This window comes from Colossoma macropomum, unplaced genomic scaffold (assembly GCF_904425465.1).
Source record: "Colossoma macropomum unplaced genomic scaffold, Colossoma_macropomum, whole genome shotgun sequence".
In the NCBI taxonomy this organism is placed as follows: Eukaryota; Metazoa; Chordata; class Actinopteri; order Characiformes; family Serrasalmidae; genus Colossoma; species Colossoma macropomum.
In genome coordinates this window covers 9499735-9514524 of record NW_023494810.1, presented here as the reverse complement: position 1 = coordinate 9514524, position 14790 = coordinate 9499735, and the positions used below count along the sequence as shown (strand labels likewise).

The window sequence follows — 14790 nt, the reverse complement described above, 5'->3', positions numbered from 1 at the left end:
CCAATAGCGTGTGGGAGTGGGCGGGACTTGGCGGAAACGGTACGTTTGCGTTGATTGCGAACCGGTATCTGTATCACAGTGCATGTGGACGAGACGGCGCTGCGCCGCTTCTGTGTTTTGTATTTAAAACTGTTCACCACGGCACAGTAATGTTATATTTAAGCGGGCTATCAGTGGCTCTCGCCCTCGCCTTGGTGCCGAGCAGCAGTGATGCTTTAAAGGAGGGAGAATGTGAAGGTGAGTTCATCCTAACAGCAGTTGCTAAGTTAGCTTAGCCTGTGTCAGTGTTTCCCTCAGGTGAAGCAGAATTTCGCCCTAAAGCGTAACTTTGTGTTATGAGTTGTAACACGTATGTAAAAGATGTAGCTTGTTATCTAGTTACAATATCATCAGCTGTACGGTTACAGACGAGGCTGAAGTGGGCTTTTGCCAGCTTCTTGTTCGAATTTGTCCGTTCCATCTTAAATAGTGCACCATTTAAGGTGGAACGGATAAATTCGTATAACCTGATTTCATTTGCTGTAGCATAAATTAGTGTGCCCCGGTAGAGCTCAACAGAGTCTGGCTTAGACAGCTAATTAACGTTAGCTGGCTGGGATTCATACCTTTTAATGGAGTGAACTGACCGGCGGAGACCCTTGTAAAGTCCAGGTCGCCACGGGTCAAGCTGAACAGTGGCCACTCGTGAGGACGTGGTGTTCACAAGAGAGTGAACTGCCCTGTGCGGTGAATGTCGTGTAGATGCTGCCACAGGATCATTGATGTAGCAGGATGCTAACTCTCTGAATGAAAGGGGAATTCTGCTGATTTTTCAAAATTTCCGAAATTTAGTGGTTAAAATTCTAAACAAATGCATTCAAACTTACCAGTACAGATTTTCTTCACAGTGGTGCTGATCGGAACCAGCGGTCCCAAAGTCTACAAAGGAAATATAGCCATTTTATTTACTATCCAAAACCACCAGTGAGCCTGTACGTGTCTGTGTTTTTATATGTAATGCTGATGATGGTAATCATCTGAAAACATAAGTTTTCTATGAGGACTGTTTTCCCTTCATGTATCCCTCCACCATGAATGGATTAAAATTGTTTAAAATACCTTTTAGACCAAAACTTTGTCACACAACTACCAGAAAACAATGTCTTTGACATCAAACAGCGAATTCATATCTGTTTAATGTAATAACTTTCTCTAAGGGGGCTTTTAGATGTGGACATCTGGTTCCTATCGCTACCACTGTGAACAGTTGTGATTCAGTAAGTTTCTCTGGAACGAAGCATTTCACACCCGACCACTCTGAATGACTTTACTAACATGTTAACCATTTAATCATGCAGTTGGTGGAGTTCCCCTTTAAGATGGTGTGAGCACGCCATTAGCTGGCACTGTGCGCTACAAAAAGCCACCATACCAGAAAGTAAAGGTGTGAATGTGGAGGAAAGTGGTGAGAAGTGACTTTCACCTTTTTCTGTCTGAGTTGGTGGCTGATCTGGTCTAATTGGCTTCGTTCATAATGAGGAAGAGTACATTCTGCCATTAGACCTTTAATGGCACAGCTGTAGTAACACCTTTTAACCATTCTCTGTTTGTCATTGCAGTATGTCTTAGCTTTCTGGGCAAGTTTTACCAGTCACTCAAAGACAATGATGTGAAGTTCACCAGTGATGCTATTGAAAAAGCTTTGCTGAAAACCTGCAAAGAAGCAAAAGGGAAAGAAAATCGATTGGTAAGACGTCATTTCATCATTCGCTGTGTGCTCGTGGTGTTAGAAATGTGTCATTTGCCCACATTTATGTTTTCTTCTTTCCTCTTAGTGCTACTATATAGGAGCGACAAGTGATGCAGCCACAAAAATCATCAATGAAGTCTCCAAACCCTTGAGCTATCATGTACCGGTGGAGAAGGTGTGTGAAAAGCTGAAGAAGAAGGACAGTCAGATCTGTGAACTGAAATACGGTACGTCATGCGTTTGTGTACAGCTCTGGTTTACTTCTCTCTTCTGCTTGAAGTGGATCATGTACTGCATTGGTGTTACATACTTCTAGAAAAGCTCTTTGCTGATCAGGAATTTTGGCTTAAAAATGCACGATCAAGCCTGTAGAAACATCCACACAAACTTTCAAGGTACGTTAGCAATTGAATAGAAAGAACTATTTGCAATTATTGCAAATAGAGGCATTCATGGGCTGGAGGTTAGGGAACCAGCCTGGTGACCAGAAGGTCGCCGGTTCGATCCCCTGAGCCGACAGTACATGACTGAAGTGCCCTTGAGCAAGGCACCTAACCCACAACTGCTTACCGGGCGCCGTGGATAGGGCTCCCCACCACTCTGGGCAAGTGTGCTCACTGCTCCCTAGTGTGTGTGTGGTGTTTCACTGCATGAATGGGTTAAATGCGGAGGTGAGTTGTCCCTGTTGTGAGACTAATAAGGGTCACTTAATCACTTAATTAATCAGTTAATTTATACTAGGGGTGAGAAGTTTGACGATATTGTTATGTTGCATTACGTCACAGTATACTTTTCAGTGCTGAAGCCCACAATACATGCAGAAAAGCATACTGTGACAATGCGACATAACAATATCGTCATGGTGAACTAGTGACTTACTTCAGAGGCTCTCATTTACATATTTAATCCTATTTAGTACAGTATGTGAAATGTTAAAAAGCAGTAATAAACTCACAGTTTTGATATTATTTTTTAATGTGGCACTTTAGGTTCTTTTTGTACGATCCAACGTATCAAACCTCAGAAAAAACATTGTGATGTTATATTTTTGCCATATCGCCCACCCCTGACTGACACCACAGTTCAGAAGTAGATATGATGTACATGATAAGTGATTGCCTGTCCGTCAGGTATTACCTGCACTTTCAAATGCAAAATAAAAGCTTGTCCAAATGGACGTGTTTCACCTTAGCCCTTCTTCAGCTGACCTTTAAACAGCTGGGCTCATTGCAAGACTGTAATTGCAGAAGATGGCCCAAGTTGGAGCACATCAGTTTTGATCAGCAGTAGTAAAGTCTTGTTTATTTTGCATTAGAGAATGCACCCATATATCGATTGTTAAGCCCATTTCTATGCCTTTTTTCAGCTGACACTGTAATGACACTACTGAACTGTGGTACTAGCCTAGTGTAAGTTTAATCTGTAGAACATTGTCTTTATTTGATAGACATGCCTGAATATGATCCTCTCCATGTAATGCGGGAGAGAATCACAAGGTGGACTAGTGACTAATAGATGCCATAGGCTCCCATTCAGCAGCCAAACAGTGAGTGCGTTAGAGTATGTAAATAAGAGGGAAGGTTTGAATATGTAAACAGAAGCGAGGGTCTATAAAGTGGCGGCAGTATTATACCTCTTTAAAACTGTAGTTCACTAAGGGTGCACAGAGGCATATTTGTTATATTACATATTTGTCCTGTAATGTGTATGTGAGTGAATGGCCAGCTTTGTAATATAATATAAATACATACACACACTATATGGACAAAAGTATTGGGATACACCTCTTAATCATTTAATTCAGGTGTTTTATTCAGTCCCATTGCCACGGGTGTATAAAACATTTGTGAAAGAATGGGTCGTTCTAAAGATCTCACTGAGTTTGAGTATGGTACTGTAATAGGATGCCAGCGCTGCAACAAGTCAGATCGATTTTCAGGGGTTGGTCTAGGCCCCTTAGTTCCAGTGAAGGGAAATCTTAATGCTTCAGCAGACATTTGTATTTCTCTGACTTTGTGGGGACAGTTTGGGGAAGACCCTTTTCTGTTCCAGCATGACTGAGTCTCAGTGCACATAGCAAGGTCCATATAGGCATAGCTGGGTGAGTTTGGTGTGGAAGAACTTGACCGGCCCACACAAAGCCCTGACCTCAACCCCATCCAACACCTCTGGGATGAACTAGAACAGAGATTGTGAGCCAGGCCCTCTCATCCAACATCAGTGTCTGACCTCACAAATGCTATTCTGGATGAATGGGCATACAATTCCTGTAGACACTCTACAGAATCTTGTAGAAAGCTTCCCAGAAGAGTGGAAGCTGTTATAGCTGCAAAGTGGGGAACCAACCTCATATTAATGCCTATGGATTTAGAATGGGATGTTACAAACGTTCCTGTAGGTGTCCCAATACTTTTGTCTTTATTGTGTGTGTGTGTGTGTGTGTGTGTGTGTGTGTGTGTGTGTGTGTGTGTGTGTAAAAATAAATTTCGGCTGCATCCCAGTGGCACATTCATCAAGTGAGCCGTGTTGCTGTGGTGCTGTAAAGCTCCACTGGTATGTGTGGTTTCAAATGGAGAAGCAAATCCAGTCCCCCAGAGGCAGATCGTCAGTCTCTCATGCACTGAATTCTGGGTCATGGCAGCCCTAGTGGTTTGTTTGAGAAGGAGAATTACGTTGATTTTCTTTCTTTTCTTTTTTTTTCTCTTCTCAAATATATTTGCATAATTCATTTGTTGTGATGTAAACTCATTCAGTAAGTCATTCAGAGAGGTTTGATGTGAAGTGGTTAATTGTAGAGAAGTTTAACTCTCATTTCTTAGTGATGATGGGAACCAGTAGTCGCAACATCTACAACACAGATATAGCCATTTTATTTACTATCCAAAGTGGTTAATAAACCTGCACGAGATTTGGGGACTGACTTTACCATACAACGCCCTATGTGTGTTTCCACCTTGAATGGATTTAAAACAGTGTTTTACAACAAAATCTTATCTAAAAACAATCGTAAAGCAATGTCTCAGCCATAAGACCATGTATTCATAGTGATATAATTAAAAACTTTCTGTGAGGGAGCTTTTTAGAGGCTTCAGACATCTGGTTCCTAATTGTTCACCACTGTGAACAATTGTGACACAGTAAGTTTCTCTGAAACGTACTGTCTGAATGAATTTAGAAAAATGGGTGGATTTTTCCCTTCAACTATACAAATGGTTTAAAATCACTGGTATCTACTGAACTGTGTGCACATGAGATAAAATGAGTGATTAAATATTTAAAAATGCGTGTAATAGCACCATTTTAGCTTGCAAAGTGTTTGAGAAGTGAACCACACTGAATGCAGCTCTGTGGGCCTCTAAGCTTCATGTGCAAATGAGGAGACGGTGCTTGTTCTAACCTCATTTAGATTATATACCCCAACATTATACCTGTCGCACAAAGATGATATGATTTTATAGCCCAATTTAAAGATCTAGAATCATAAATGGTCTAATTCGATCGAATCACAGCCACAACAGCAGAGCAGGAGCTAAATCGCCATGGCAGCGTTTGAAGCATAAGCGCATTTCCACCATTCGTCTCTTTTCTCCATGGTTGTTTCAGACACTGAGTGGGTGGGCGTATTTGCATTGGAGACGCGCGTGGGCAGAGATTTGTGTGTCACGTGTATTAAAATGTTCCTTATAATGTTTTAGAAGTCGAGCGTGTGGAATATTGAACATCATAAATTTTTTTTTTCCCAAAGAGGCCATCTGCTTTGACTTTCAAATCACTAATGGCTCCATTTGAATATTTGTCATCTCTGCTAAAGTGCTTTTTTTTTGCTTCCCTCTTCAGATAAACAAGTTGACTTGAGCACCGTCGACCTAAAGAAACTGAAGGTGAAGGACCTGAAGAAGATCCTGGACGAGTGGGGCGAGTCTTGTAAAGGCTGCGTGGAGAAATCGGACTTCATCCGCAAGATCACTGAACTCATGCCTAAGTATGCGCCAAATGCAGCCAAGGCACGGACAGAACTGTAAACACTCTCGCGGAATTTCGGGACGGAGGGAGTGGCTATAAAGGCGTTGTGGGTGGGTGATTTGCGCTGTGCAGCTGATTGACCACCTAATGGGGACCCAAGTCTTGTTTGTCTTATTGCCCTTTAATCTAATGGTTAACATGAAGTCTGAGAGTGCAGCCATTCTTTCATTCTTCTCTTACATTCCGTTTCTCCTTTCTTTTTTTTTTTTGAGAGTTTAAAGTGATGCTGTGTTTCAGCCCAAACGACTGTAGTATCAGTTTGCCCCAAATAAACCAAACATACTGTCTCTCACTGCTCTGTCTGTGTCCCCTGGACGCTATTGTTTCAGAATAGACATCTGTTTTACTTACAGTACTTACTCACATTGTACTTCTATAAAAACTTGGGCTGACCCAGATTAAGCCTAGACCTATACTAAATGGAGTTTTTATGTGTGAAATTCCTGTGATCTTGCACTTCAGTTGAAGACTAGGCTTAATCAGGGTTCACTAAACCAGCTCTTAAAGGGGAATTCCACCAATTTTTTAAAAAATGTCTGCAGAATTTAGTGGTTGAAATGTAAACAGCGTCATTCAGAGTGGTTTGATGTGAAATGGCTCATTTATAGAGAAACTTGCTGACTCTGATTTCTTTACAGTGGTGGTGATAACCAGGAACCAGGGGTCCTGATGTGTACAACACAAATATAGCCATTTTATTTAATATCCAAAACCACCAACGTCTTCTGAGGGTTTTTATATGTAATGTTGATGATGGTAAAATAGTTGTAAATCTGTTTATTTTAGGGACCATTTTGCCTTAGAACACCCTTAATGTATCCTTCCACCATTAACACATTAGAATAAATTGATTAAAACACCTTTCAGGCCAAAACTTCTCAAAACTACTGTAAAACAGTGTCTCGGACATCAGGCTGGGTATTCATAACTATTTAATTCAAGAACTTTCTGTGATGTAGCTTTAACCTCTTCAGGCTTCTGGTTCCTATCACCACCACTGTGAATAATTGTGACTTAAGTTTCTTAGAACTAAGCATTTCACACCAAACTACTCTGAATGACTTTGTTTACATCTTAACCATTTAATTATGCAGATTTAAAAAAAAAAATTGGTGGAGTTGCCCTTTAAAGGAATACTCCAGCCTAATTTCTTCAGCGCCTGCGCACATCACATCATAAAAAAAGATTAATCTTGTGCTCACGACTTGCCAATGACAGTTAACAGAACTCATATATGTGAAGCTTATGTTAATATCACTGTTCACTCCAGTTAACAGAACACATACGGGTACAATCGTGGTTTAGGTTGAAGTGAAAAACAGCCTCACTTTAAACTTTGACTTTTTTCCATTTCTTGCACACTCGACAAGTGAAACATTCAAGCCAGAGTGATGAATGTTTTTACTCAGATGGTATGGGTGATATTACAACACACTGTAGTTTCTTTTCAAATGGTTAAGGCTTTTTTATTTGACTATTATATAATAAACCAATGAGGAGGGTGATGCAACTACTAAATGTGGTTCAATTCAAATGGACTTCGCTGTAAAACATGTTTATTACAGTTGTACTATACTTTTTCATTAAAATAACAAAACCAACGTGGTTTCCTTTCTTTTGCTTTTCGAAGAATTCAGTTCGATGGAGCTTTTGCAGTGGATATGAGATTAAGAGTTCAGTCACGTTTCCTGGTTATGCACTGGTTGTGTTCACACAGTATCAGTTTCCTGGATTTGGGATGAATCTGTAATCAGAGTGTTTAAACCAGAGCGGTATGAGATTAGATTGATGTGTTTGGTCTGTAAGTTGACCGGCACTAATGTCATACTAAAACCTGCCCTTATTTATCACTGACTTGGTTATTACTCAACCTAAAGGTAGAAATATATCAAGTCTTTAAGTATCATAAGTCTCTGAATCTTTCAGCAGTTCATAACATAACATGGTTTGCACTGTGTAGGTTTATTTCTCTTGTGTGTGTCGTGCTGTTTTCCCCCTGTATATTAAATCTATTGTAATTCAGAATTGAATGGGTTTTTTAAGCAGTTTTCCTTCCGTACTGTGATGCATTTCTGAGTGAAACATGGTAGCTGGTAGTGTCTCTGAGCTGGCTGAGCATTTCACTCAGTGATAGGTGGGAGAGGGAGGTGAAACATGGTATTTTTGTGATTTCACAAAGACCAGTGCATTTACACACATCTGCCTGCTTTCAGGTTTGTCCTTCCATTTATGCTGAAGTTCTAAGGAGTGTTGGGATCAGGCAGCCAATCAGAGCAGAGCTCATTAACATACACTATATGTCCAAATGTTTGTAGACATCCCTTCTTGTTAGTGAATTCAGCAGCATTAATGTGCTGACCCAGGAGTTTAAATGCTCATAGAATTAAATGCACAGCTGAGGTCACCATGCTTAATGCCAAGCGCAGCTCAAAGGGGTATAAAGCCTTCCTGCATTGGGCTGTGGAGCAGTGGAACTGTGTCTGGAAGGATAGAACTCAATCCCACACCTTTGGGATGAGTTGGAGTGATCCAGACCTGACCATTCAACATCAGTACCTGACCTCACTAATGCTCAATCAGATCCTCACAGCAATGTTCAACATATAGTGTAAAGCCTTCCTAGCAGATTAGAGGCTGTTACTGCAGAGGACCCTTTTTAATACTCTTGATTTTGAAAGAAACATTGGATGAGCAGGTGTCCGCAAATTTTTGGCCATTTAGTGTATATTAGTTTTTATTAGTTTTATAGCTAATTTGGTTAGTTTTGTAATACAGAAGCCATGACCAAGACTCACACAAGTTCAGATGATCTGCTGAAATCATTTATACTGTTTTTTTTTTTTAGCATTTTTTAAAATATATTTTATTTAGATTTTTGTAGAATAAGACAAAAGAACAGTATAACCCCCACCCCTCCAAAAATAAATAAATAAATAAAAAGCCAAAGTTCAGAAACTGTACATATACAGCCACCCCTGAAAAAAGACAAAAACAATAAGTAAAAAATTGTAAAACATAATAGTAGTGTCATATTCTTGGCAGTTTGGAGGAGAAAAAAGGTGAAGTTAAATTGCCAAAGGGGATGTCACAGTTCATTCATCAGTGTTGAAGGTGTTCAATGAAAGGGTCTGATGCCTTTTATACTTCTTGATTGAACCTGTTTGATACATCATAATTTCTCCAAGTATATAGAAGAAACCATTTCAGAAAGCCATACTTTAAACAAGGGAGGATACTCAGATCTCCACTCCCTAAGAATATTCCTTTTTGCCAAAATCATGCCAAACTTTAATGCCTGCTGTCGTCTATATGGTAAGGAAAGTGTGATTACTGAGCAACCAATCAGAGCCAATACTGGGTCAGGAGAAATTTCCCTGTTATACTTAAACTCATAAAATAGTGAGTCCAAAAGGAAGAAATTTTGGGGCAGACCCAAAAGGTATGAGGTTCTATTAAATGCTTTACATCTGTCGCACAGTTCAGAAAAAGAGGGATAAATCTAATTTCATTTCTCCTTGGAATAATGTAATCTATTAATATTTTTGTATTTTTAGCCATGGTTTTAAATGGAAAAGTCATTGTCTTGTATGTACAGGCAGCTGGTTGCAGGGTCTTCCTCAAAGGTATCACAATATGAATATAAAGGAAAAATCCTAGTTCATTATCACCCTTTTGATGGCTAAACTGGTAACAGCCTCTGTGCTTCTCGTTCAGTTTTCATGTGTGTATCTATATAAACAGCAGTGAACTGTGATTCAGTGAAGTCTGGTACATTAAGTCACGTCAGCTTCTATTTGCCTGTTTCATGGGAATCCCATTATGACCACAGGGCAGGTTTATAGGGTTTGTATGCAAACGTGCAAATACAAAGCATGACTGCTTCATTAGAAACGCCCCCTCTTTCCACGAAAGACTGATCAGTCACTAATGACAGTGCTACCCTGCTTTTGCTTTCTAAAGGGAATTTGCTTAATGGTTTCCAATACAGACCACTAGTTTCCAGCATAGGATCATCTACATTGTGATTATGAACCCAATAAAAAAGCCACAACACATTACAAAACCATGAGGAACCAACGGGGACACGTAATGGTTTCTATGGCTTTTTTCAGCAGGGAGGCTTCTGCATTATTTTCAAGGCAAAACTCAGTTTTAATAGTCTTTTACAAAGAACTCGCACTTTCTAGTCGCTCTATTTAGTGCACAAGCGTCCGATTTGGGACGCGGCCTCATGCCGTGCTGAGTCACGTGTGCGAGAGCTCCTCCCATCGGCGGCGCGCGCGCGCCTCTCCATTGTCCAAGATGGCGGCGCGGATGCAGCTTGTATGATGCCTCTGTTTGTAAACGCTTTTTTTGTATTTTTTCCGGCAAGTTTCGTCTCCGCTTCTCGCACCCAGTCGGACGGAACGCGAGCGCCTCTCCGCCTTCGCTCGCGCTCATTTTCACGCGCGTCGCGGCGCGGCGGGTTAGTGTCGCTTCGTTTCGCGTCGACCCGGTTTTCCCTCCACCGCGCGGAAAAGTTTGAAGGGAGAGGATGAAGAGGCAGGCCGACCGCGATGCGAGCCCCGCGCGAGCCGCCGCTAAACGGCTTCGGGAGCGTGAGAGGGAACGGGAACGGGAACGAGAGCGGGATCGGGAACGGGACCGGGAGCGCGAGGGCAGCCGTAGGGAGGACGCCATCGCCGCTGCGGCTGCCGCCGCCGCCGTGGCTGCCGCCGCTGCTGCTCCTCCTGCGGCGCTGCTTCCTTCGCCGCCGCTCGCGCTGTTGCTCGCCGACAGCCGCTATGTGAAGCGCGAAGCTCGCGGTGGCGAACGCGAGAAGGCTCGCGCGCGCGACGAAAGCAGCGCGCATCATCGCTTGCACCACGACGCAAGCGTGCGGTCCGGCCAGCGGGCTGCAGGAAAGGGCAAAGGGTCAGCGGGCACCGAGCTCCTCGGTGGTCGTGTGGCCGGGGCCGCGGGCGGTGCTGCTGGAAGTAGCAGTGGCCTCGAATATAAGACGCTGCTGGTCAGCAACCTGGGTTCACACCTGTCCGACGAGCACATCGAGGACGAGCTCTTCCATGAGTTCAAGAAGTTTGGTGACGTGAGTGTGAAGCTCTCTCACACGCCCGAGCTGGGCCGGGTGGCCTATGTGAACTTCAGGCAGGTGGAGAGTGCCCGGGAGGCACGCCATGCCAGGGCCCGGCTGGTGCTGGGTGACCGTCCGCTCCGGGTGGAGCCGGTTTATGTGCGCCGCCGCAGCTGCACGCCGCCGGACGTGGCCTACGCTCCCCTGCTGCACGCCGCTTATCCGTACAGGCAGCGATCGCTCTCGCCAGGAGCTGGAGGCAGTGCCATGCGGGACGCTCGAGCCAGGCATTACGCCGAGGGTGTTGTCGGGCTTACCAGGGAGCGAGAGCGACTCTTGGACTATTACAGTGCTTTGGAGGAGAGGAGCCGTGCCCTTGCATTACAGCTGCAGGCCGAGGACGACCTGAAACCCGAGGATGACCAGAGAGCCACTAGAAATCTGTTTATCGGCAACCTGGATCACAATGTGTCGGAGGCGGAGCTCAGGCAGGGTTTCGAGAAGTATGGTGTTATTGAGGAGGTTGTGATCAAGCGGCCGGCCCGCGGACAAGGATGCGCCTATGCTTTCATCAAGTTCCAAAACTTGGACATGGCTCACAGGGCCAAGGTGGCCATGCAGGGCCGGGTGTTCGGGGGCAACCAGGTGAAGATTGGCTACGGCAAGGCCAATCCCACCACACGCCTATGGGTGGGTGGCTTGGGCCCCAATGTGTCGCTGGCCGCCTTGGCCAGAGAGTTCGACCGCTTCGGGAGCATCCGCACCATTGACTATGTGAAAGGAGACAACTTTGCCTACATCCACTATGAGAGCCTGGATGCAGCCCAGGCTGCGTGTGCACAGATGCGTGGCTTCCCCCTGGGTGGCCCCAACCGTAGGCTGCGTGTGGATTTCGCCAAAGCTGAGGAGGTGCGGGCATACCCCCAGCAGTACCAGCTGCCCCTTCCATTGCCATCACATTATGAGCTCCTAAGTGATGGTTACGCGCGCCACCGCAGCTTGGAGAGAGAACTAAGGGCGCGGGCTCGATCACCATCCCACCCGCTTTTTGCTGAGAGGGAACGGGAACGTGGGATCTCAGAGCGCGATTGGAGTCCTCCTAAGGGCCCGGAGCGTAGAACTAGCACAGAAGCCTTTGGTCGAGGAAGAGCCCGCAGTCGCAGCAGGGAGCGCTGGGCCAAGGACAGAGACTCGGACCGCAAAGGCTGGGACGAGCGGCGCAAGCGTCGGAGCCGCAGCCGGAGTCGGAGTGTCAGTCCCAGTGAGCGCCTGTTTGAGGAGAGGGGTCGCGCCAGAGTGAGAGCGGGTGCCCCCTCCACTCCAGAGGACAGCCCGGACCGGGCTCGTGGTCGCCTCCCTGACTCCACCTCCGAACCCCAAAGCCACACTCCTGACAGCAGCCACCAGTCCAGTGATGAGCGGCCCCAGTCACAGGATGATTCAGCCCAGCACCGCAAAGGTGGGGAGCATGAGCGCAACCATCGCAAGAGCGAGCCAGACCTGGACGCACAGATAGACAAGTGCAAGAGCGAGCCAAAAAAGCTCAGCACACTGTCCGAATATGCCCAGACCCTCAGCAGAGTGTGGCACGGCTCCTTGGTCCTGAAGAACAGCAGCTTCCCCACCAACATGCACATCCTGGAAGGAGGAGCCAGCTTCTTCCTCTCCCTCATGAAAGACAACCAGACGGGCAGTGCCAAGATCACCCAGCTCAAGATAGCCCAGCGACTGCGGCTGGACCAGCCCAAGCTGGACGAGGTGACCCGCCGCATCAAGCTGGGCAGCCCCGATGGCTACACCGTCCTCCTGGCCGTGCAGGGCCCAATGGACCGGGACTCGCCGCCTCCAGAGCCGGGCCTCCAGAAGCGCCTTCTCCGGAACCTGGTCACCTACCTCAGAAACAAGCAGGCAGCCGGTGTCATCAGCCTGCCCCTCGGCGGGCCCAAAGAGCGCGAGACGGGGGGTATGCTATACGCTTTCCCCCCTTGCGAGTTCTCCCAACAGTACCTTCAGACTGCTCTGAAAACACTGGGCAAAATAGAGGAGGAGCACCTTGTTATTGTGGTTGTTAAAGACTCACTTTAATACTCCTTTTCTACTGCCGAGGCAACCAACAGCTTTGTTTTATAACTTTCAATGAAAACAGTAACTGCCTTTCACACAGCATTCCGTTTTTGGACTAATTTGAACTGATTCATCGCTTTGTAAACTTGAGAAACTTGACTGACGGTTGTTTTTAATCTTGTTTTTATCCACAGCATTCTAGTACCTTATTGTACCTCATTTTTTTTTTTTATTGATATTGCATGCAGGAGGCAATTTTACAGAGGTTCCTCTCCACTGATCCAATGTATATTTGACGGGAAGTCAAGCATAGTGATTTATGTTGAAGCCGCTATTCCGCCCCCCCCCCTTACGGTTGCTTTCCTCTGTTCAGTCTAATAGAGTTTGGTTTTCTCTCCATGTTTCTTTATGCTGACAGACCAAGTGTGACTTAAACATGCCATATTCTGAATGTAGTAGTTGTGACAGCATTTTATCCATTACAGGGGAGGGACTTGTCATTACAGGCAGCATCTACCTCTGGAGTCTTATTTTGTCAAATGAAATGTCTTCAGCAATGTCTCCGACAAATGCACTCAGCGTTAACAGCAGGTGTCCAGAAACTGTACTAATTTTACTTCCCGTGACACTAATTTTGTTAAACAATAGTACGAACTCTAAGCTCTGTGTGCTAATATAATGTTAGTGCAAAATTCCATTGTTTTTTTAATTCTTTTATTTTTGTAGCTTTCTCCAGGTCACTAAATGCATTTCAGAGTAATGTTAACAAGTTTTAAATGAAGCTGACATTGAAGCTGCTTTAAAAAAATGTAAGAAATACTATGACTGAAAATCCTTGTTGCTGTTGTGAAGGAATACATCAAGTTTAACAGCACTACTTTAGAAAAAGGATCATTTGCTCCTCTTTCTTTTAGCAGTTGTATGACTAACTCATTCCGCAGCGGTTCCTTGACACTCCGTTTTGTTATACCACATGTAGCCTTTTCTATTGTTTGTATTTGTCCTATGTATGCCATCTGAAAATGTAAGTAAACGTTTCATGGTCGTCTTTTTAATTCTCTCTCAGCTCTCGTCTTTTGATTCTTAATTCCAGGAGGTTTGTGTCATAGCGTTGACCACCGACGATGAAGCAGAGTACCTCAAATGTGGATTCGTGTCCCTGAGCATATATCACGTCTCCATAGCTACCTATCCGGATGCTTCACTTCAAAACAATAATGTGAAGGTTAGTGGTAACCAGGCAACCACACTTGAGCTGGAGCATCAGTATGAGGCGTGAGAGGGAAAACAAGTTAGGAAGTAGTTTTTTTTGCCTGTGTCTTGGTCACTCATGTCACCACTAGGTGGCAGTATGGTCACACGGTGGAGGGTTTGACTTTAATTCAACAGTCCTGCTGTGCAAGTGGGCAGTAGCTTCAGGGGATGGACTTGGCAGTGCATATTAAGCACTGAGCTAAAGATTGTACATTATTAAGCTGCAAGAAATTAAGATTTGACACTTAAATCTGCAAACCAATTCACGTGTTGAGGGAATATTACTCATATGGTACTCAAATCACAGCTGGGATTTTTCTAAAATTATCTGATAGCTACTGTATGTGAATATTGATAATCCTGATGTTGACACAGTATTTTAAGACTGAGTGGTTCAAAACTTTGGACACATTTTGATGAAATTTCTCCTGCTTTAGACCACAACGTTATATATTCTAACATTTATTTTAACTTATATATCTTCAGTTTAATGAGCTTGTTTTGCATTACACTAAATGGCAAAATTGCAGAAGTATGCGTGCTTTTCAAAGACTACAAACTGCAGAAATGTTTACACTTTAATAAAGAGAGTCGACCATCCAACAAATGTTTAAAAGGGTTCAGAAGGAGAAACTGGGGTTTCATTGAA

At 44.3% G+C, this 14790-nt stretch overlaps 2 protein-coding genes across 2 annotated transcripts; both read left to right on the top strand.

The window, feature by feature from the left end:
* The first annotated feature begins 35 nt into the window (after positions 1–35).
* manf (mesencephalic astrocyte-derived neurotrophic factor) lies at positions 36–6044 on the top strand. The gene is made up of 4 exons (XM_036559941.1): positions 36–237; positions 1599–1726; positions 1815–1956; positions 5567–6044. The coding sequence occupies exons 1-4, from the start codon at positions 150–152 to the stop codon at positions 5749–5751; spliced, it is 543 nt and encodes a 180-aa protein (XP_036415834.1). The 5' UTR covers positions 36–149; the 3' UTR covers positions 5752–6044.
* Positions 6045–10064: 4020 nt separating this feature from the next.
* rbm15b (RNA binding motif protein 15B) lies at positions 10065–13942 on the top strand. The gene has a single exon (XM_036560170.1). It carries the CDS (start codon positions 10287–10289, stop codon positions 12906–12908), a length of 2622 nt encoding a protein of 873 aa, XP_036416063.1. The 5' UTR covers positions 10065–10286; the 3' UTR covers positions 12909–13942.
* The last annotated feature ends 848 nt before the right edge of the window (positions 13943–14790 follow it).

Bases quoted from the DNA above. Each gene is read 5' to 3' on its own strand.
- manf (XM_036559941.1), top strand. From the start codon at position 150: ATGTTATATTTAAGCGGGCTATCAGTGGCTCTCGCCCTCGCCTTGGTG. The intron at 238-1,598 runs GTGAGTTCATCC...TTGTCATTGCAG, and splicing joins AAAGGAGGGAGAATGTGAAG to TATGTCTTAGCTTTCTGGGC. The intron at 1,727-1,814 runs GTAAGACGTCAT...CTTTCCTCTTAG, and splicing joins AAGGGAAAGAAAATCGATTG to TGCTACTATATAGGAGCGAC.
- rbm15b (XM_036560170.1), top strand. From the start codon at position 10,287: ATGAAGAGGCAGGCCGACCGCGATGCGAGCCCCGCGCGAGCCGCCGCT.